General features: G+C 29.5%; 3 protein-coding genes and 1 pseudogene across 3 annotated transcripts in view; 3 read left to right on the forward strand and 1 right to left on the reverse strand.

Moving 5' to 3' along the window:
- Positions 1–9,001, forward strand: part of LOC105623344 — a 27,411-nt gene extending 18,410 nt beyond the window's left edge. The window contains exons 11-17 of the mRNA XM_012204739.1: positions 266–393; positions 460–569; positions 1,250–1,342; positions 1,495–1,664; positions 1,783–1,891; positions 2,182–2,278; positions 6,146–9,001. Coding sequence (XP_012060129.1) covers positions 266–393; positions 460–569; positions 1,250–1,342; positions 1,495–1,664; positions 1,783–1,891; positions 2,182–2,278; positions 6,146–9,001 — 3,563 coding nt within the window. The remainder of the gene's footprint in view (positions 1–265; positions 394–459; positions 570–1,249; positions 1,343–1,494; positions 1,665–1,782; positions 1,892–2,181; positions 2,279–6,145) is intronic.
- Positions 9,002–11,850: 2,849 nt separating this feature from the next.
- Positions 11,851–12,209, forward strand: LOC105623345 (eclosion hormone). The gene is made up of 2 exons (XM_012204740.1): positions 11,851–11,944; positions 12,043–12,209. The coding sequence occupies exons 1-2, from the start codon at positions 11,851–11,853 to the stop codon at positions 12,207–12,209; spliced, it is 261 nt and encodes an 86-aa protein (XP_012060130.1).
- A 1,122-nt stretch (positions 12,210–13,331) lies between these two features.
- Positions 13,332–14,322, forward strand: LOC105623382 (annotated as a pseudogene).
- Positions 14,323–15,797: 1,475 nt separating this feature from the next.
- Positions 15,798–24,404, reverse strand: part of LOC105623346 (centrosomal protein of 290 kDa) — a 9,084-nt gene continuing 477 nt past the window's right edge. The window contains 22 exon segments of the mRNA XM_012204742.1: positions 15,798–16,242; positions 16,335–16,592; positions 16,673–16,877; positions 16,966–17,132; positions 17,208–17,603; positions 17,662–17,809; positions 17,901–18,121; positions 18,238–18,436; positions 18,572–19,644; positions 19,907–20,204; positions 20,286–21,623; positions 21,739–21,904; positions 22,127–22,364; positions 22,492–22,633; positions 22,717–22,907; positions 23,230–23,362; positions 23,439–23,677; positions 23,768–23,904; positions 23,984–24,119; positions 24,193–24,267; positions 24,323–24,397; positions 24,399–24,404. The exon segment at positions 24,399–24,404 is cut by the window's right edge and continues 99 nt beyond it. Coding sequence (XP_012060132.1) covers positions 16,168–16,242; positions 16,335–16,592; positions 16,673–16,877; positions 16,966–17,132; positions 17,208–17,603; positions 17,662–17,809; positions 17,901–18,121; positions 18,238–18,436; positions 18,572–19,644; positions 19,907–20,204; positions 20,286–21,623; positions 21,739–21,904; positions 22,127–22,364; positions 22,492–22,633; positions 22,717–22,907; positions 23,230–23,362; positions 23,439–23,677; positions 23,768–23,904; positions 23,984–24,119; positions 24,193–24,267; positions 24,323–24,397; positions 24,399–24,404 — 5,916 coding nt within the window. The 3' untranslated portion in view covers positions 15,798–16,167.

Below are 24,404 nucleotides of genomic sequence, written 5' to 3' on the forward strand. Positions count from 1 at the left end.
ATATATATATATATATATATATATATATATATATATATATATATATATATATATATATTATATATATATATAGTAGTAGTAGTGTNCCTCTCTCTCTCTCTCTCTCTCTCTCTCTCTCTCTCTCTCTCTCTCTCTCTCTCTCTCTCACACACACACACACACACACACACGCACGCACACGCACACGTACACATCAATTTTTCGTTACATTTACTTTTTCTTTCCTTCAAATATGATTTCAAATTATCTATGTTCATTTTTATAGCTTCAAAGAGACTCTCAGATTTGATAAGACGCCCGTATGACTTGTACCGGGCTGGTGTATTCGATGAATATTTAATGGGTTTGATGAACCAAGTCGCTCAAGCTATGGACGATTCTATAACGCAAGAAGTAAAATAACAATTAATATAAACAAATTATACAATTATGCCGTACTGTATGGTTTATTCTTTACAGGTGACAAATCATCTCTTTAAAAAAGTTGGAGCAAAATTCGGACTGGATTTAGTATCTTTTAACATGCAACGCGGCCGCGAGTTTGGTATTCCAAGTTATATGGAGTTCAGGTGAATTATTGTTAAACCGTACTTGTATTAATAAACTTATTTGACTAACTGTAGTTAAGAGCGATATCTGTATAATCACAATAATAATCTTCATCTGTATATCACAATAATAATCTTCTGCATAATGAGCATACACTAAGCATAAATAAATAGAACGAAAGACTGAACAGAAGTTGAATGATAATAAAATCACGGAAAAGTCATAGAGATAACTAATTTTCTGTTACAAATCAGAAAGTTCAAATACATTACAAAAATAAACTTTCAGTAATATATCACAATGTTGATAGAAAAGTGGTAAAAGTAAAAAATAAGCATTTTTGAGATAAAGAAAATCGAATCTACAGATTAATATAAAAAATAATACATTTATCAACAAATTGCTTATATGAAAAAGTGTTACAAATCTGATAAAGAATAAAATTTACAAAATATTAGGAATTGCAGTGTTTAAATTTTGAGAACTCATGACACAGTTTTAAAGAATATATTATAATAGAAAGTTAATATAATAGAGTGGAAAGAAAAAGCAATTATGCATTATTCACGAACCTAATTAAAACGTTCCAATTCAGAAAGAATTTTTTAAATACTCTACTAAAAAGGTGCCAATTTTTAACTGTATTACTTTTCTATCAACACAGCGATATGTATATAATTTTGCGATTTTATAATTTTAGGAAGTATTGCGGCCTTCCTGATGCCAACACTTTCGATGAATTGTTCGGTTCTATGCCAAATGAAACTGTCAGACGATACAGCACTATTTTTGAGTGAGTATTACACACCTGTAAAATCTGGTAGCGGAACCTTCGGAGTATTGAAAGGTCGATCAAGTTTAAGACTCATTATTCAGTCAGCGGACTGATGCTAAAAATAGTGTATTCGGAAATAACGGCTTCATCTCGGCCATGCTCTTTTTCAGACATCCTGCGGACGTCGATTTATGGTCGGGCGGCGTATCCGAAAGACCGCTTCCGGGTAGCATGCTCGGACCAACCTTCGCTTGCCTAATTGCCACACAGTTCAGTCATTCGCGTCGTGGTGATAGATTCTGGTACGAGTTGCCGAACCAGCCATCGTCCTTCACTCTCGGTAAGACCCTTTCAAATTCTCTTCCAGGTGGGAGTCGCGTGAGCCAAGGACTCGCAACATTCAGTCGATATATAATGAAGTACCTTCTAAAATTGCATTTTTACTTTTATTTTTCTAGAACAACTGAACGAAATTCGAAAGACGAAGCTCGCTAGATTGATCTGCGACAATACTGATCTTATTGATACGGTACAAATCTATCCGATGGTCCTTCCTGATCACGAAATGTAAGTTGATTTATAATAATAAATAATAATTTATTGAATAAAATATTTAAAAATAAAAAAAAACATGATATATATAACTTTATATATATTTCAATTACTGTAAAGAGTCTATAAAAATATTTACTATTAATATATTTTATATCTTCATTACATTTATTTTATCTATTATATTGACTAATTAATTTTGTTTCTACTTTGCTTCAATTTTTATTTGAGCTTAACAGATTTTTAGAGAAATTTTAAAAAATGACTAAAATATATCATATATATTGCCCTTAATTTCATAACAGAAATCCTCGAGTACCATGTCGTAGTGGTATTATACCCGGCATCGACTTGTCAAAATGGGCTGAATTTCCAACGACGAGTCACGCCGCCGAGCAATACGTGAGTAATCTAGCAGACTCATACGGGCAGTTGGGGAAATAAAGGAAAACCTGTTTTTCACCAATCTAGATATAAAGAGTGCCTTTAGGCGAACACCACTACGTAACAACCGAGCCACGAGCCAAGAAGTCCAACCCTTAGGCACTATAACACAAGATCATCCCGTAGGCACGCACGTGTTGAAGTAGAACAAACAATTAGACGCGATAAGTCATGCTTAAGTAGAATAAATTGATTATATCACATAGCGATAAAGTACAGAGTTGGCCAGTCGATCATACTTGAGTCGCTATTTAAAGTAGTTCATAATAATTGATTCATGAATTACAATCTTAACTTTTTTTTAATAATAATTCATAAATATGTTGATGTGATCATACGATAGTAAACTTTAACTTTTTAATACCGATAGATTAAAAATAACGTGATATTGATCTGGACCCTTGGCAAAGTTAAGAAACTTTTAGCTTCCACAGTAATCCTTATCAACAAAATGTATATACAATTTTTTTTTTTTAGTAAAAAAGCATCGTGCGTTATACTTCACTTTCATACAAAAGACAATAAGAATTTCACACGTAATATCTCACTATTCGAAATATAGAATGTTATTTATGTGTCGAATTTCAATTTTGACGTTGATCTTTTTTATTTTAAACGAAAGTTATTTGTGACTGTGTAACATTACAGCTTGAATGCTGCATATGAGCACAAACCTTTACATATAAAGTATACATATAAAGTATAAGAGATCAACCAGAGTCTTTCCAGCCATGAAATAAAGGTTCTGATTGAATAATTATCTTATACTATGTGCACTATGCCTTATGTAACCCCGCAAACACAATACAGTAATAAATCTTAAACCTTAAGAAATTGATCAATCACAGTCGAATGTGAGAAGAATATCCGATTATTATTGGTCAATTTTAAGCCTTAAGACTTAAGGCTTACTCTATTGTGTTTGCGGGATAAAAGTTTGTGATTCAATCTTAAGATTGCATAGATTTGTAATTGTATTTTCTCTCATGTATAAGCTTCAAAATTTTCCATTTTATTTTACTTTATCTTAATTTAATATACGTATAACAATATTGCCAGAGTCAGCAAATTGCACTTCCAGATTTCATTCATAAATATCTAAATATTTATTATAAAATTTTGTCGTAATTTATATATGTTACCTTAAGTCACGTATCATTTTTGCATTTAGTATTTTATTATTTAAACTTTCATTAATACAGTAACGATTTTTTTATAATACATTTAAAATATTTGCTTCTATCGCTATTTTATTTTTTGTAACACATTACTTTCGATCAAACATTACAATACTACAACTATGATATACTCTTTGTATATAGTAAATTTCAATCAAATCGAATCATTCCTTGCATGTAACCGTCCATCGTCTTTCAGCATCGCGGATTTCTATAATGGCTATAATACTTAACAGTGCTTAATATCTAGTCTTTTCAATATATATATTTTTCATGGAGTATCTCTTTATTTTTCGATCGAAATATATTTAAAAAAAAATTATTTACTTCATATTCTGTGCCCTTTAAAGTACATTAACGATAAAGTGCATTAACGATTGTTGAACATAAAAACTTTTTTTACCTACATAATGCGAAGCGCGATCATTTGACTATGTACTCGATTACAGTTGCAAATGATGTATTTCGATCTGTAAGTTAAAATTTCTATAATCTTATCCAAAATACTGTTCGCTATACACAAAAACATGTAAGTGCCATCTTTTTAAATATAACACTTCAAACAATAAAATTTTTTATTATCGTTCTGTTTTATACATTTCGCGTATTCTTTCATGCGATTTACCCATGAAATCTCTTATAAAAAATAAACTCGATATTATACTTACAATCAAACATTATTCATATAAAAATGCAAATTACGATGTAGGCGTGGAAGCATTCGGCCTTTTTTTTTATAATTTTATACTTTCAATGCTTTTAAATATTCCTTTTTTCTGCTAGATTATAGCACAATTTTAATATGTAATTAAACGATATTTGAAAGTCAATTTTGTCCCTTTCTCTTCTACATCATTTTGCATTCCTAGTTTACATTCGCCCCACAGTATCTAGTACCAATTACAGGTAAAGTATCGTGTGCTCGGACATACACATTCAGAATTAGACGATTGCGTTTATTGCGTGATCGTATATTTCTAACTCCACATTTCCCCGCCGACTGCCATGCACCACATCAGTACCTACAATTACCTATTGTACTATAGCGATGGGTGGAGGAACGTCCGGTGCACTACGACAGCCAGCAAGCTTATCGAATCTTCTTTGAGAATATTAACGGCATTGCTTCATATCTGGGCTTCACGAGAAAGTAAGCGAGTGCACCGCAAGGGACAAAGGCACCTGATCGTAAAGTATCTGCCGCCATATGCTGTGCTTTGAGGCACTGTCTAAGGTACATCACGAACGTGGGTATGAGTCGATCGACGTCTACTTGTACAGCGAAATGTATACATGCGTCCATGTTCTATATGAATCTTTTTTAATGCTTGAGTGAGTTTGATAATAATTTAGATATTTCTGTCTATAATAAAATGATTATTATATAGAGTACTCGTTTGCAATACAGAATACTCTTTTATAAAGTGATAATATGAAAATTGAAGTAACGTTTCGCGCGGAATATCTATTTCAACAACAATGACTCTGATAGAAATGCAATACTAAACAACTTAATATTGAAAGCAAATAATTATTTATTTTAAGTATTGATACTGTTGTTCAGTGCTTTTAGTATTCCAAATAAATAATTAATTACTGTCTTTCAGTAATTGGCCAGTATTAGATTTCTATCAGGAAACTGAGTTTATTGATGATCAAACATTATTTTTCTATTGTTGCAAACTACACTTAGTAGTAGTAATTTTAACGTATGTGATTTTTATGTACTGCGTATGAAAGTTTCTTAAGAATGACAGTTTTTTTTTTAACGCGTTAATGCAATGTTATTAAGTATGAGAGCACATGTACGTTTGCTTAATCAAAGTGGAATAAAATTTAATATTTATTAGTCAAGAGTACTGACAATTCCACGACAGTGGAATTACATACAAATATTAATGAAAAATATGATATATTTTTGTATGATGATTGATTATTGGTTCAAGCATTATTATTGTAATAAGCAAAATGTAAATATTCATACGTAGTGGCTCAGAAATTTGTACGGAGTTGATACTTTTTACTCTCCATTTGTTAAATAAATTTACAATCAAAACATATTTTCTGCGCTACTATGATGACAGTTACCATTTATATTGTACTTTTTGTACATAATTACAAATAAAAGTCAAATTTCATAAGAATGCCATTTAATAAGTCTTTATTTATATGTATTACTCTTAATCTGCCTAGTAGAAATTACATGTGAATCGATAAAGAAGCTCTTAACGTATCATAGAGTATTGCACATTTAACGATCTGTTGAAATTAGTTTCATTATAATCTGTAAAATATATCATGTATAATGGCACAATTTACACGATAGTATACATATAATGCACGGGCACATTTAATGATCCAAGATACGGAACCACATAATATAATCATTTATTCCTCACTGTTTTCACAAAATATTAATGTAAGTACATTTTTCTATTAAGTATCTGCCTAAATGTATTTTTAATATTTTTGCTAATTATTTTGTATAATAATATGATTATTGTGTACAGAATAATTATATTATTATAATGAATATTTGCTTTTTATAATATTATTAAAATTATATTATTTTAAGTAACGTTTAATCAGCAATTCAATCTAATATTATAATATTTATTTATAATATCTGTTAATTGATTATTTCCAGGATATCATAATGAAATCTACGCAAGCTGCATCTGAGATTAAACCCACATTACAACATGCATATATCAATAAATTCAATCGTAAATTAAAATCCATGGGAAAAAATACAGCAATCAGTTCAGAAAAGAAGTTGAGCAAACCTTGGTGGATATACCCGAATTCTATTGGATGGAAAAAACACACTCAACACTTAAAAATGCCTCAGAAATTACTCCAGCAGCAAGAAAAATTTCTAAATAAACAAATTATGCCACCGACATTCCATCTCATGAATAATCAAAATAAAAATGTAGATTTATCTGATCCTGATATGGAAATCATCAAGATTACAACAGTTGTCGAAGCCATTCGACAAAAACGACAAAATAGTGCGCAAATGTTAAAAGCAGCAAAAAGTATTCAGAAAATAATTGGTAACAAACGTTCAAAACGTTCATCTTACAAATCAGAAAATAATTCGCAGAATGTTCGGGAAAAAACTATCATTTCAAATAAAAAATCTCGTCATCCAAATTCCAATCGAAAACAATTTAAATCAAAAAGAACTCTTTCAACAAAAAAACCACTACGAAACAAAAATGCAACTGATCTTAAAACAGCGAATAATGTAGCGATACCAAGTACTGTGTTTTACAAACGTATTTGGGAATATATTAACGGTACTCGTCCTCATACCGATATTATTAGTGGTTACAATTCCTTAGAAAATAATTCAGATAATTCAACATGCATTGATAAAGATCGAATTACAGCCTCGCAATCACAGGAAGATAAGTCACAAGTAACGAGTGCCAACATTAAACCAGAACGTGATTTTTATAAACGCATCTGGGATATAATCAACGCAACTCAATCAATTAGAAACGAAAAGGCTCGTTCTAAACGAAATGCGAATATTCCGGAAAGTAATGCGGCTTCAACTCCGTGCATCCAAGAAGAAACGGTCAATTACAAAGAAGATAAGCAGGTGCAAGCGACGAATAATAAAATACCACTCAATATTACGGATATAAATTTGTCAGAAATATCTGATTCTGGTCCTTATATATCGGGCTTTTGGAACATTGCAAATAAAATCCAATGGCAACCTAATCAGATTCCAGTTGAGGATCTAGCAAAATTAAATAATAATCCGATTTTATCATCACTTGCAACCAGCGCTTCTGAAGTGGACGATTTGAATAAATTTCCCGATAAAGTTGAAAGTGTTGATTATTCGTCTTTAGATAATTCGACGGAATACACCAATGAAATGCGTAATTCATCACAGGAAATTATTTCCGAACCAGGTTCGCCATATTCTTCTGAAGAGAGTTTCACTACATCATCATTCTTGCCAACCGAGAGTACTGTCGAGAAACCCTTGCAAGAAAAGAATCAAGTGAAACGTGTAGAAAATTCGACAGGCACAATTCCGAATTATGATCCTTCAAATATACCCTATGTGGAAGTACCAGATTATTCCGATCAACAGGAGAAGAGTTTAGATAAAAACAATCAGAGCATAACTCCAGTGAGATACAACGAATATGATAACGATTATGATTATATTATGATTCCTAAACAGCTCCATGATGCTGATGATTTCTCTTCAAAATCTCCAAGTGCTAAAATTAAGGTAGTACAGACTGAAAGTGACGGGCTGGAAACCTCATTGAACGCAAACCACTCGCGTCTAAGTTGCACGGAAAATAAAAATTCTGCCGAATGCGTTGACAATTACGATGTCGAAGACACCAAATTGCGCAATAATACCGAGGATGTTACTGATGATATTCACCATTCCGCAGAAGAGGAAAATGAAAATTCAGATTTCATTGACTTTGATGAGTATAAAAAACCGATTAATTGGGACGAGTTCCTTAAAGATCCTATATTGGAAAGTATACGAGCTGTCTTCAACAAGAAATATGATCATAAGGAAAATCCTGATCGTACCGAAACGTCTGAAGAGATCGAAACGGATCCAAAAGAACAATCGTATAATTATTTCACGAAGAACGATGATTTCCATGATGACACTTTTAATGATAGAGACAAGACAAAAGAGGAAACTGATTCTTACGAGAAAAAAGAAGCAAAAGAAAGTGAAATAGTCGATAAGGATCCTCCTTATAATGATAAAGATTTCTTTAAGCATGTTTTCGGAAAGGACAGCGATAAAGAATCGGAATATAATTATAAGGAAAATCCCGATCGTACCAAAAACTCTAAAGAAATTGAAACATATACTACAGATCCAGAAGAACATAACGAAAATTCTGATCGTACTGAAGAATTTGAAGAGATCAAGACGTATGCCACAGATCCAAAAGAACAATCACAAGATTATTTCGTGAAGAACGAAGATCACGATGATCACAGAATTGCTTCCGACGATACAGATGAAGTAAACAGTAAAGAAGAAAACACTGACTCCTATGCTAAGAAAGAAGAGAAACAGAGCGAAGAAATTGATGAAGATTCTCATTCTGACTATGATAAAGATTTCTTTAAGAATATTTTCGAAAAAGATAACGATAAAGAATCATCTGATATAGTTGACGCGGAAAAAGAATTCTTGTCTCGTTACTTTACAAAGGATGTTTTACACCAATTGCAAGACAACTCTACAGCCGAAGAAGACAGACAAAAGGAGGAATCGAGAAACAGAGAAGATATTCAAAAAACGTTGTCGAAAATTTTAGAAAAGAAGGATCGTTTCTCTAGATTAGATGAAAATCTCAACAAAATGATTGAAAAAGGTGAAGCAATACCGATTAAATATAACAACTTTTGGAGTTTGGAATACGAATCGCCTCGTAAAAGAAACAAAGACAATGAACAAGAAACAGAAGATTCAAAAGAAGAAGCTTAAGACATTAATTTTTAAACTAAAACTTTAAATAACAATTAACAAGATGCCTAATATTTTTGGCCAAGGCTGTATATAAATTACATTAAATCATGTTAAATTTATATTCTTATTATTATATGTTTGTCGTTAAATAGAATAAACAATTAATTATAATAGTGTTATTATAATTAAATTGCTACATGACATTATCTAATTTACTATTACTTATAATATTTTATATTATTGCGATGCATTATGAAAAATAAATAATACATTCTGTAATAATGCTTTCAATTTGTGTCAATTTTAATTAATTTAAATAAATTAAAAATATAAAAATAAGAAACATAATAATATAAAAATGCAATAATATAAAATATTATAAGTATATCTAAAAAAATGTAAAGGTATACAGTATTTATTCAAATAAAACTACAATAAAAAAATTAATGTAAAAAATAATTTAAAAAGGTAAAATAAAACGATAAAATAAGAAAATTAGTTTATAATACATATACCTCCTAAATACTATACCTCCTAAAGAAATTCTATAGCATATGTCACAAAATTTTATATTAGAATCACGATGGATCATATAAGTTATATATATAAATAAAAATGTACGTAAAGCAGCACAAAATATATCACATTTAATAGTATTTTTAAATGCAAAAGCTAATAGTAACATATAGAAACATGCGTTTCTTCCATAAAAACGCATAAGATATTACAGTTGAGTGCAGGAAATTAAAGAGATCAAATTAAAAGAAGATAAGCAGCGGGGGTTTCCCTAGCGCGAGGGTTGAATCCGCCGTTTGCGGATATATAAGACCGGCGAAGACCATTCAGTGTCATTCGTTGGTTTTATATATCCGCAACAATTCCAACAGCTTCACCTTCTCAAGCTGCCGTACCGATCAGGTAAAAGTTTGAAAATCATATTCTTAAGTATCGTTTATTTTTAAAAAAAATTATCTCTTCTTTTTCGCACGAGTGATAAGAAAATGTTTTTTGCCAAAATCTATCAATCCGTTTTTGATGTGCTAAAGAGATCCACCGCGTCGTCGGTCGATTAGTTGCTCCAATCAGTCAATATTATTGTTCGTGTAACGTACGTTAACGATATCAAACGCTGTTCACGCGATCCTTGGTCTTGAATCCTCAAGTGCTTCCTGGTAAGAAAGAGGGGGAGACAGAAAAAGAGAGAGAAAGAGATCAAGAGAGAGAGGCTGACGACATCACGGAAAGCCAAGATACCTTCCATCCATATTTATTATGTTTATGCGTTCACAATGTGGCCGTTAAGGCGAACGCGGAAGCGCGATGAAGAGATTCCGGTTATAAATGACCGTATATATTAAAAAGTGGCGACGACACGCTGCTCTCTAGAGGCACGAAGCATGAAGAAAAAGCTGGTGAGGAACCTTCGGTGGCGTCACGACTACGTATCGCAGCAGACAGCACGTCTGCACATTGTTTCCGTGTGATTAAAGGAATAATTGCGCTATAACATTGTCTCATCAACGCACCAGGATTTTCGCAAGCCGACGATATGCGGCCTCACGAAAGTCTCACGATCTCTAGTCTAAAACATATCGCACATCGCGTATAATATTAACACGCGTACTTAATGGATTTTTTATCTTTTATCAGAAAAAAAAGAATGAGAGAGAGAGAGAGAAAGAGAGAGAGAGAGAGAGAGAGAGAGAGAGAGAGAGAGAGATTATTAACACCCGAGTTATCCCTGAAAGTTTATCGAGTTCGACTACGGTCATCTCCCTCTCTGTCCTTCCTTCCGAGCGAACTCTAATTGCAAACTGGAAATGTAAAACGGCGTATAAATGGTGAAGAGAACGTTTTTTGCATCTTTGAGTACACTCTATTTTCAAAATATTTTTCCTAGTAAAGTAAGTGCAAATGGATAATAACGAATAGAAAACTCTCCAACTTCTACTCTCGTTCTTCCGCCTTTCGCCGAAGCTTTGTTCTGATCGATGAGTTTTTCCTTTGATCTTAAGTTTTAATCAAATTACAACATTTCAAAAAGAACGAATGGAGATAAGATAGATACTTTAATATTTCCCTATAAGGCAAAGAAGAAGAGATAATGTCAAATATTAGAAAAAGAGAGAGAGAAAGTAATAGATTAGCATTTAATATATACATATATACTGTATTTGTTTTATCATATTTCCCGAAAACGGCAAACACTATATGCGGAATTCACAGCAGTAATACATGATTTAAATCATTAACTAAAGATCTTTCAATCATAGATTATTAATGATCAAATCTTAGGTCATAGATCAGATTTTAGATTAAAGATTATTAATTTAGCTAATATAAGCCAGCTCGAATAGAGTTTATTCAATATAGTTTTAATATCCCATCGTATAAACATTACAAGACATTACTTATATTCAGTTACTTTCTTTTCTATTAATTGACTCTATGTAACACTGACATATTTTTATACCTGTATACATTTTCATATTCATATAATATAAGCGATTTTACATAATCTAATGAAAATTTAAAATAGAACGATATTCCTACAGGATGTAAAAATTTGTTTATCTAAATCAAATAAATCTTGGAAGCTTATCTCTTTAGCTGTGAGACATTATTATAAAAAATTTTTTTTAACAACAATTGGAATATATCAGATTAGATTTACTATTTCCATATTAATATATTGAATATTTCCATATTAATTTCCACAAAATAATAATGTCACAGAAGCCTTATTCACCGAAAATTGTATTTCCTTTTATTGCCAATATATTAATAATTGCAGCTAAATGTATATTCAATGTTCAATTGTTAATCCTTTCACAGTTAAAGAGATAACGCTTACATTTATTGCAGTCATGCCAAGCTTATCAAACCGAATAATGGTACTGCTTATCATGGTTTTCGCCATTCTCTGCTTTACGGTATCTGCTAATGCCGAACGAAATATTGGTAAGTAAATGTCAATATTACGATTACGTCATCGTATAAAAATTGTTGCCGAAATATCATATATATCACTTTAGTCTGTACAAACTGGCTCTGTATAGGTGTTTGCATACGAAACTGCGCGCAATGCAGAAAAATGTTCGGCGTGTATTTCATGGGTCAGAAGTGCGCGGACTTCTGCATGAAGTATAAGGGAAAGCTCATTCCAGATTGCGAGGACGAGTACTCCATTCGTCCTTTTCTTCAAGTAGCAGAGTATGATTATTAATTCTCGGAATCGATAGGAACTCTTCGGCTTTCTCCAGTATTTTTATCTTCGCGTTATATAATATTAAGCTGCGCAACAAATTGTATACCGTAGGAATGCGAATTTTGACATAAATTATTTTAACTTATATTATTTTTAGCATACGCTAGAATAGGTATATCATAATCGATAATACGTGTGCAGATTTACAATCTTCATCACAAAAGTTGTGAAGGCACGCTACTGTATATGATCGAATATAATTCGAAAGTATGAAAATATTAATGCTTTTAAAATAACAAAATATTTTTTAAAACTAAATTTTTCAACATTGCAAACTACTAAAATTGATATGTTTCCATAAATATATCAATTAACTAATTTTAAATATTTAATCCATTAATCATAAAATATATTGAATATTGTTAAAATTTGAAGCTTTTAATAAATTTTTATAAATCTTTTACTATTGTAACATATTTTTTCTCATTTTTAAACAATTGTTATAGTATTATAAAGTAAATTGATTATTTACAATAAAAGCATTTACTTGAAATATTTTTTATAAAGTTTGCAAAATTATGTTATCATAATACATAATAGTCTTGTATATTTTATTACTATTATTTAGAAACATAATAAGTTAACTTAAAAATTGATATATTAAGCTCTATAACGAGATATTTTTATTAATATATATATATTTATAAATCTCAGTTGGATTAGTGCACATTACAGCTGCTGTGCAATGAAATTGTCTCAATTAAAGAAATATAACACATTACAGCTAATGAAATTCAGCATATATTTTCTCAAATAATGTGCGTCCAACAAAATCCAGATATTAAATAAAGATATTTATATTAGATATAATATATTTTGCTTTAAACATCAGGTTTAGTACGTAAAAAACATCGCTACTTGATTAATGTCTCAAAAATATATTCAGTTATTCAAAGTTAAAAAAATTGGTTGGCAATTTTGCTTGGAATTGGTTGGAAAGTTGTGCGGAAAATTAAATGATGAAATGAGTGATAATTAGAAAACTTATGTAGCGATCATCATAATGTTAAAATAGCATACGTTTATAGGCTCAAATTTAATCAAATCCCACACAATATAGTTCTCTGAGAAGTTCTGAGAATGTCTTCAGGACACATAAATCTTCAGGGCACATATCATGGAATTATGTGAAATGGATTCCAATCGGAATTATTCCATTTTGTCTATAAAACATAATAATTGAATAATTCTAATCGGAATTCATTTCAAATAATTCTGTAATACATACCTGGGACATTCTTCGAATATTTGGAAAACTATGTTGTGTTAATTATATATAATTTAAATTATATTAATTAAAATTATCGTGAAATAATTGTGCTATTATTTAACTTGACAGAAATATAAAAAAATAAGTATGAAAAATTATATACGAATTAAATACGAATTGATATCGCATTGATGTCATAATATAAGGAATTATATATGATTTATAAAATGTACTTGTAAAAATATAGATTTATCTTTTGCACAGCAAGCTTATTTAAATCTAATTAAAAATTCTTTTATAACTGCGATTCGAGAACATTATCTTTGATACAACTGACTAACAAGAACGCAAGAAATATTATATATAGTTAATTATAGAATACCTGAGTGATAACAATCACGTTTTCGTTACGCTATTTCGATGAACAAACGACAGCTGACAGCATGAAACATACGAGAATCTCGATCTTTTCTAGGTGTGCAGAGTATTGTAGAAAGCGAATCGTTAAAGCCGAAAGTCGAGGCAACAGCAGAGCGATTATGCGATAACATTTAATTCGTTTTTTCGAGAAAGTTTAACATTGATGATAACTTTTCGCGCGCGAGATTTCTTTTAGACGGAAATGATCCTCTTTTGGGTAACGAAAAATATGCGGAAAATACAGGATTTGAACACAACTTCGCCATCTTTACATCACATTTCCCGCGAGGCGCGAGTGGCGCTACTTGCCGTGAATGATGCGAATCGAATTTGAAATCAATCGAGAAGGAAGCGACATTCGATTATCGAAGTATCGAAAGTGCTCGAGATTGCAAACGAATGGCAGTATTTACGCCCTTTACCAATCTAAAGGAGCATTAAGCCTGTTCTACAATATTTCCTGTTTCTTGCCTTTTGTTATTTTTTACTTGTCTTTTTGCTTCTTATCTGATTTTTTATATCGCTCGAGATAAAAGTTAACGAACTTCGAAAGAAACAAGAAATACATAGCAAAAAATACAATTATTGATAAAACAGTTGCAAAAGAGAAAAAAGTAAAAGGTAAAAAACAGGAAACATATTCAATTGTGATTAGGTAATTTTTTACGGCATATGATTACGATATCAAAATGTTTTAACTTTAAACTTAAAACTCTATCTCTTTTTCGGCTTTAAAGAGAAAAAGTGAATTTCAATTTTCGTTTAAAGTCAAAACATTGATGCATAATCGGGCCTTAAATATTTATTGTCGCGGGATAAATTGGGATATTTTAATTTATGCACAAATATATATGCGTGTGCGTACATATATGAACAAACAAATCATATCCATTGAAAAAGATGATCGAATTCCGCTTCAAGTCATAATAATTAATGTAAAAAAGTTTGAGATATTTTAGTAGATCGGAAATGGTCGAGATTATCGCAAAAAGAGCAATTGACGTAATTAATTATATAAAGATAAAGATACATATATACCTGGCGATATTTCAGCTTCAATTGAGAAAGTCAAATATCTCGCTTTACTTTACAAGTTCTCTCTTCAACTTCCATTGATCTTTGTATGCATAGAAACGGATCGCATATCGAAATTACAACAGTAATATAGTAATTACGCGATAATAAACACCAGAATTATGACATCGTTCGACGCTCTGTAGAAAACATTTACGATAACTTTTCGCATATATAACGATAATATCATCAAATGGAAATCATAGAACGAAGTGCGATACTGCGATCACCGCGACACGTTTCACAATGACGAAATCTAAAGAAATGTTTCGATTCTCGAAATCTTGACTCATCTGTAGCTTATCAACTTCACGTAGTAGTTATTTAAAATTAAAATAACATTCAAATATTTTAATATATATGTTAGAAAAAAGAAAATAATGAATAATTTTATACTAATTCGTTTATATACATATATCTTCAATATTGCGAAAATATTTTATTTATATCGCGTTATTTCACATAATAGTTATTAGTAATATATCAAAAATTTTGATATATTTTTTAATATACTTATGGAAATAATCAAAGTAAATTAATTACACTAATCCATTTTATATTTGTTCGACAGAGAATTTTAAAATTTTATTATTTTATATAACGTTACTTATATTAAATATTCTAAGTGTTTAAATTATTTATATTTTGAATTATATTTATTAGATAATATTATAAAGTAACAGACTGAGGTAAACACGAAGGTAAAAACGAAAAAAACATATATATATAATCAATCTAGTCATTCAAATTGTTTTGTGGTTAAGAAAATTAAATTTATATTTAATAATTATAATTTTATAATAATTTACTTTTTGTTATACATATAAGAAATACGGAATAAGTAAGGATATCAATAAAAAATTTTATTATTGATTATTTCAAGAGAACATGTAAAAGAGATAATAATAGATGAAGAATAGAACATGTAGAAGAGATAATAATATTTCTTGAACATATTGTATCAATATTTGTGATGAAAATCGTGCACCTGCACGTACAAAAATTGATGTAATTATCGTATGTGCGACATGAAATTATTATAAAATTACTAGTTATAAAAAAAAACATAATTATATGAAAATGAAGACAAGGCTTCACAATGTTTAATTGAAAGAATATAAATAAAAATATGTATACCTTATATCTTAATAAAAGTGTTTTTTTTTCATTGCAAACCCAGCTTATTTAAAATTGCTTATTTTCAAAATTTCATTATTGCGGTGTAGGTGGAGTCACGTAACATTCTGGTATTACTGATAGAGTTTGCTTTGACTCTAGCTGTTGCACCTAATAAAAATATAACAATAACAAGATTAAAATGTGAATAATTCTGAATTATTTTATCTTTTAAATAATAAAATAACTATTTAAATTCTTACACGCTGCCGCAGAGTCTTCTCATTTACAGCAGCCCTTGTCAACAATTGTTTCACTTTATTTAAAAGTTCAGATTTATGAATCAATTGTTGTTTTAAGATTCGGAAATCTCCATTATCATCTTCCTTATGAGCATTTTCTAACATAGATACTCTTTGTTCAGCTAATCGTAAATCTGCCTCCAAACTTATCACACGCTTCTGAGATTCTTCATATTGTCTTTGGAATAGAGTGCTTCCTTCAATAATATTTGTTTTCCCCTATATTTAATAACATATATAATATTAAAAAAAAAGAAAGCTATAATATAATGTCAAAGAAAGGATTAGGTATAATTTACTTTATTAACTAGAAGATGAGTTTTCTTGGAATTAAATTTCAATCTTTTATTTTCTGTCTGAAGTTTCTCGATAATTCGTTTCAAGATGAATATTGTTTTTTCCATTTCAAAAATAGATTTTTTGTTGTTTGATTCTGACAGTTCTTTTTCTAACGATCTAGGAGTGGAATCAGAAGATTTTTCTGCTTTTAACAATTGGATATATCTGTAATAATAATAATATAATAATATTAACTGTTTGTCTCAATCTACAATATCTTCACAGTATATAAAAATATACAACATGAACATACTTTTCTAAATGTTCGACTTTTTCTCGCAATCCCGGAGTATCCGAATTCGCTCTTTCTAACTCAAGTCGTAACTCAAAGTTTTCACTTTCTAACTTAAGATTCATTTTTTCAAGAACATCTTTAGTCATTTCTAGTTTTTCAAGCTGATTAATTACATTTGTATTACCCTGTAATAGCATTGAATAAAACATGATGAAAATCATGCATTCACAGTAAAAATAAAGTATAATGAGTATGCTAACCTGAGAAACTGCCTCCAAAGCTGTATTATGTCGTTTTAATTCCACTATTTCTAACATCAAATGTTCATTGCTTTCTTTTTCTAGGCGATCAGTTAATTCCTTAACACGTTCTCTCAATATTCGACATTCTTTCTCCAGTTGTTCTTCCACTGTGTTATACTGAATATTTGAAATAGGTCTTCCTGAAGTACCAGATACAGTATCGCTTTCAACTTTGAGTTTACTTCTCAAATGCCATTTTTCTCGTTCCATACACGAAACAACAGATCGCAGCTTTTCATAATTTGCAAGCAATTTTTCATATTCATCAGTCTTTTCTTTAAGCTTTTCCTTTAATTTTTCTGCCGTTTGCTGCCATTTTTTCTGTTTCTCCCACAATAAAAGTTCTTCTGCGGTCTAAAAGAGGAATGTATTAAATACTATAACTATAAAATAGCAGTATTTAATAATATACCTTAGCCCTTTTAGCTTCTTGTGCCAAATATTCACGATCTAATTGAGTTTTTGTTTTATGCAACTCTTCTTCTAAAGTTGTTACTTTGCGCTCAAGTTGCATTTCACGTTGCGATATCTTCTTCTCTTGAGCTTTTATTGCCATGTATCTGGAATAATTATAAAATATTCTTAACATATAAAAATAATATGAAAAAAGTAAATAAAAATATGTGCTTAAAAATTGATACATAGATTTACCTGCGACTAAGTTGCTGCTTCAAATCAATTATTTCGTTCTTATACATTTTCTCTTTTTCCATTAAAGATTGAAGCTGTCGACGTAAAACATCCATTTGATTTTGTTGTTGTATTTGATCGCGCTGACTATTGTGCGTAGATTCGTGTATTTTCATATCGCCTCGAGTATGAACCATCACTTGATGAGACCGATTTGCAGATTCTATTAGTTCAACTTCATTCTACGTAATAGATAAATAGAAATAACACAACAGATAAATCTATTAAATAAATTTAATAGACTGAAATATAATTTCAGTAAATTAACAAAACGTAGTTAATAAATCTAAAAAATTACTTGTAATTGCTGACAAGCAAGAGTTAACTCATGTATTTTGTCATCTTTGTCTTGTAACTCTTTCATCAGGGAGATGTTTCCTTTTGTGAGTAACATACGATTCTCAGATAATTGTTGTCTAAGTACATCAGCCTCGGAATGCCATTTATTTAATTCACCGCGGTAACTCTCTAATTCATTTTTATGTTGTTGCTCTAATCTATAAAACATAAATTATCTTTGTGTCATTCAAAATTCTCATGTAGATTTATTATTTTATTAATCGTTTATCATTTAAAATTATAAATTTAATTAAATTTAAAAAAATAATATTTTACATTGTTATCAAACAAACCTTTCTCTCATACGATCCATATGATTCAGTCTTTCTTCTGCTAATCGATGCCAACGCTCACTCAGTTCTTTGCTAATATTTAATTCTGCTTCGAAAGTGGATACTTTCTCATGCAGTCTCGCAATTTCCTCTTCTTGTACAGCACTGCTTCTTGCTGTAGTTTCATCAAACGTCGATGGTTTTTCAAAAACATTTTTTATAGTTACGATCGAATCTTCACTTTTTCGGATTTTACTTTGCATAGCTAATATATCATGTAAATTCTTAATCTCATCCTGAAAACGACTTGCTGCCCGACTGTGCTCATCCCTGTCTTCTTTTAATAAATTTTGATATCTTAAAATAGTTTCTTCTTTTTGATTAATTAATTTCTGTAAACTATTTATTGTCGATTTTAAAGCACAATCAGTACTTGCAACTCGAGGTTGAATCGTTAACTCGTCAAGTACATTTTGTTTTTGAGCAAAGTGTGAATCTTTTTCCTCAATCGCTTTGTTCAAAGTATCTACTTTTGCTTGATACTGCGAATCTCTTTCCGTAATCATTTTATTCAAAGCATCTATTTGTAATTTATACTCGGATAATTGTGATTCACACTTGACAAGCATTGCGGAGCGTTCCGATGCAAGTTTCAATGCTTGATCCAACTGTTCGTTAAGCATTACCGAGCTGGTACTTTCTTCTGTATTATTTCCCACTTCTCGGAATGTTTTTTCTATAGTTTTACTTGATTTAATAATAGGTTTTTGAATATCTTGAAAAATTATGGTTTCCTTATCGGTTTCCTTATTACTTTCCTTAGCGATTTCGTCTACTTTTTTATTTAAGCAGCAAATGTAAGGATCTGTTTGAACACTAACTACTTGAGTTTCCATCGTTACTTGAATAGATTTTGTCTCAAAATTTGGTATAGTAATTCGAGTTTGATATTCCTGTTGCGGATACCAAGCTCTCTGAATATTTAACATATCCTGTTCCATACTATTTATTACTGACTCATATTCATTGAATTTACTATTAGCAATTTGAAGTTCATACTCCAAATGAGTTATTCTTCTTTTGTATTTAAAATCCTAAGTAAAAGAATAGAAAATTTTGTTAGAGAAAAAAACCTAAAAATTTGATCTGCAGGCAACATTAATATTAAAATTTTATTATAAAATAAAATATGAATTTAACTAGAGTTAAATATTATGATTAAAATGCATCATAAAAGCTAGAAATTAGAAGAAATTATTTTAAATATGCAGAATATATTAATTGTAATAAACTCGAGGTTGTTTTAACAATTTTATTAAATTTTTTCCATTAACTCATAAAGATTTGCAGACTTACACTTAAAGTTTGCTGTGAAGTTTCGGCATAATGTTCCATTATATTTTGAACATTGTCAGCGCCAATTTGTTGCTCTAACATGTCTTTCAGACGTTCCACAATCTCAAGACGGGCAGATAGATATTGTTGTTCGTATTTAATATCTTCATGACATTTTTTTGCGTTTTGCAGTTCTGCATCAATATTTTGACGGTCTATTTTTAACTTTGCAGCCAATGTAATTACTTTTTCTAAAGTACTTATAGAAGTTGATCCTGCGTATTGACATTGTAAAAAATATATAATATCTATGTAATACCTGTAACAGTATAATACGTATATAACACCATAATATATTCTTATATACAAAATAATGTTTAAAAGTAATTTCTGATTTTACTTGCAACGATTATCACATTGTTTCCGATAATCTTGTACGTAACTACGCATTTCTTCGTATTTTTGTTTTAAATTATTAAACTCTTCTTGTGCACAAGATAATTCATTCTGCAGTCGTGTTTTCTGTGTAGACAGTTCCATTTCTGATATCTTCTTACTCGTAAGCTCAAAATCAAGTCTTGAAATAGTGGCTTTATCTTCACTCACTGCTTGCAAATCTAATATTTGATGTCTAAGACTGTCTAATTCCAGTGTTTGTAGCGAATTCAATGAATATTGTAAATGAGCTTCTTCTTTAGAAATATGTAGCATTTTTTTCAAACTTTTATTCTCTATAAAAAGTTGCTTCTTTTCATTTTGCAATTCTTGTATACGGTTATCATCTGTTTGTATCGTTTCTTGCAGCCTTATCTTTTTAGACAATGTCTTGTGTACTTCAATCAATCTCTCTTGCAATTCAGAATTAGAAATAGAAAGTTGTTTAACATTATCTTCGTACTTGGTTAATTGCGTTTGTGATATTTCAAGTAATCTAGCCATTTGATCAGCTCGCTGTCTTTCAATTAATTCCTTGGTTTCTATCTCTTTCAATCTTTGTTGTAAACAATCATCATTCTCGTAATTTGTTTTCCGCAAATCTTCAATTAATTGCCCTTTCTCCTGTCTTATTGCCTCTATTTCTGTTTTCAAAGATAATATTTCGTTAGAACTAGGAGATACCATAATAGTTTCTAACAAAGCATGATGACGTATATTCAATTCCTCATATTTTTCTTTCAATTCGTTATACACTATTACACTCACAGAATTATATAAATTACTCTGCAAGAGTGAAATTTCTGATAGCAACGTTTTACTATATTTATTTGCCTCAGTAAGCGTTTTATTAAAATCACTCTCTTTTTTAATTATTTCTTTTTGATATTCATATAATCTATTAGTTTCCTTGTTAAGCAATTGTTGAAGACTAGCATTTTTTCTGTTCATTACTATTATTTCATTAGCAATATCCGCATATTCTGTCGTTTTTGCTGCAAAGGCTTTCTGAGCTTCGTCATCTCCATTTTCAATAATCTGCCAATTTTTCTTATAAATTTCTAATTGCTTTTTAAGACCATCTATCTCATCTGTCAACTCATTATTTTCTTGAACTAATAAATCTTTCTGCTTCTCCCATTCCTCTGTTTCATTTTTATATGCCATTTGTAAAGCTTTCATTTCTGCAAGATACATTGTTATCACTTCATCTTCCCCATGTTTCTCATATAATTTTTCAAAATCTATATCTTTATTTATTGCTAAATCTTGCAAAATATTATCCTTCCTTTGCAATTCTTTTCTGTAAATCACATGATAATATTTTATAAATTATAATAAAGATAATATATCAATTATATCATTGTTTATAACAGAAAATATAGTAGTACTACTTTGATAACAAATTCGAAAAATACCTCAGCGTTTTAAGTTGTGATCTTAACTCAGCATTACTACCCTGTACAACATTAAGATGTTCTTGCAATCTCATAGCTGGATGGTACCAACCAGCTAAATGTCTAACGTCTAAAGCTTCTAATAATCGTTCCAATGTACTGGATTGTATTTCCACTTCACTCTTACCTAAAACGAGAAATGTGAAATATTAGTTTTTTTTTAAGACACTATTAAAAAAATACAAAAATAGCAATGTTCTATATCTACTCAAATCAAATAGAAAAATTAAATAGGTTTAGCAGATTTTATTTCATATTAAATAAAAAATAATTAAGCAGAATAAAATACAGTGTCAGAAATGGAAATGTGTGCAATACTAAAGTACCGTTAAAGTTAGCGAAAATTCACCATCTTGATTGCGTATACTGTCCATAATCTCATGCATGCCCGTTCTAAGTGCCTCATTTTCTTCTATAAGTATCTGAATATTTTGATTAACTTCAGAAATATCTATTTTGGAAGATATTTGCATATTTTCTGATTCCACTAATTTAGTCGAATGTAAAAACTGATTACTGGAATCACCTAAATTGTTTGAAATATCTAATTTCTCAGACTTACTCAATTTATATTTTAACATTCTTATCTACAAAAAGTAAAAATTTGTAACAGGACTTCCTCTAGTATATATCATTATAAATTATCTCAAACAGAAAACATACATATATATTTTATACACAAGTTCTAAGTTAATTTTTCATAAATAATCTTACATCTGATTTTAATTCTAAATTTTCTTCTACAAGGCTTTTATTTTGCTGAATAAATTCTTCCATTTTCTTTGATTCCTCTTTACGTTTCGCTACAACATTTTTAATCGATATCGATTCATCCTCTGGAATTCCTAATTTTTCTCTGTTATGATATGGAAAAAAAAGTTATACTTATTTCCTTTTTTAGGGATAAGGAATATAAATTAATATTTTAGAAAATTTTACCTAAGAGTTAAGATCTCCATTTCTTGATATGAATTTAATATCTCCAATTTATTAATAACATTGGCTAAATCTTCAATATATTCATTCTTATGATCAATTTTAATTTTTAATTCTTTAATTTCGTTTAATGCTTTAGCTAAAGTCTGATTTCCATCTTCATATTTTTTTAATGTAGATAATACTTCGCATAACTACATAAAAAATTTATCATTTAATATATTATTTAGCAAATAAGTATTTAATAAAATTATTGCCATTTTTATTATATATTTATTAATATGATTTTTTTAATTGCTTGATTTTCAAATAATTTTTCAAATTTTTCAAATAAAATGAAATATTTAATACTAAAAAATGATAAAAATTATAATTTAAAAAATTTTCATATTTCCTAACTTTTTCAGAAAAAAATTAACTCTTAAACAAGAGATTTATAGTTTAAAAAAATAAACAATGGCAATAATTTTTTATACAGTCTTGTATAAATTAAATATGCAAATATAAATGTCTGACTTTACTACTCTGTGACGTGGCATCATTCTGTGCTTGTGACAATACGTTTTCTAAGTTAGAAATCTTTTCATTTGCAATTTGTATTTTTTTCAATAAATTTTTTTGTTCTTTTCGTTTATCACTTTTTACAGACCTGTAAAATGAATTAATAATTTTCAAAAACAATTAGAAAGATATTACAAATAGGATAAATATAAAAGACTATATACCCATGTGTCTCTCCTTTTAATTTTTCTATAAGTGCAGCACTCTCATTTATTTCAACGACTGCTTCAGAAAGTTTAGTTTGCAATTCAGCTATAATCGCATCCCTACGAACTATTTCGTCATTTAGCTGAACAATCTGTGTTTTATTTTCTTCTTTTACTGATGTAATCGACTGCATTAAAGAATGTGATAAGCTTTCCTTCAAACGTGTTATCTCCATGTCTTTCTCATCTAATACGTCCTTATAACATAAATCATATAAATTCATATACATATTTTTTAAAAATATTCTAAATTCTTTTATAAGCATTATACCAAATTTATTTAATACCTTCCATTCAGATATTCTAGCATCAATGGCTATACCAAATTCATCCAGCAATTTGTCTCTATCTACTTGTTGTACTGTTAATTCTTCTATTTGAATAACTAAAGCTGCATTTTCTTGCTCCAACTTCAATATCTTTTCTGTAATGACATGGCATTTATATATTTATCAAAACATCAAATTCATAAAAAAAATAGGTATATTATTCATATAAAAAACCTTTATATTCCACAATTTTTATTTGTGCTGAACGAAATTCTTCAGTCACTTCGTTCATTTTTTCTGTTGCATCTTCCATTTCATCTTTCAATGTTGTTAGCTGCTCCTTAAGATTCTCATTCTCTTTATCCAAATTCTAAAAAATAAAAAATGATACAAAGAAAATGTATTATTATTATTACTGTAAACACTTTGTTATATATATTTACCTCTAATTCAGCCATAAGTGTCTTAACTTTTTCACTTTTGCCTTGTGCATCTGAATGTCTCTTTAAATCTGTATCCTATATACAAAATTAGATTATTGTACAAAATATAAAACAAAATACTTAATGGTACACTAAGTAAAAAAAACTTACTCTAATAAAAACCATCATTTTCTTGTTTTGCTGCAGTTATACCACGATCTGTCAAGATATTG

Source organism: Atta cephalotes (genome assembly GCF_000143395.1).
Source record: "Atta cephalotes unplaced genomic scaffold scaffold00056, whole genome shotgun sequence".
Lineage (NCBI taxonomy): Eukaryota > Metazoa > Arthropoda > Insecta > Hymenoptera > Formicidae > Atta > Atta cephalotes.

Excerpts from the sequence above, each read along its gene's own strand:
- LOC105623345 (XM_012204740.1), top strand. The coding sequence starts at position 11,851 with ATGCCAAGCTTATCAAACCGAATAATGGTACTGCTTATCATGGTTTTC. Across the intron at positions 11,945-12,042 it reads TAATGCCGAACGAAATATTG|GTGTTTGCATACGAAACTGC; the intron begins GTAAGTAAATGT and ends GGCTCTGTATAG.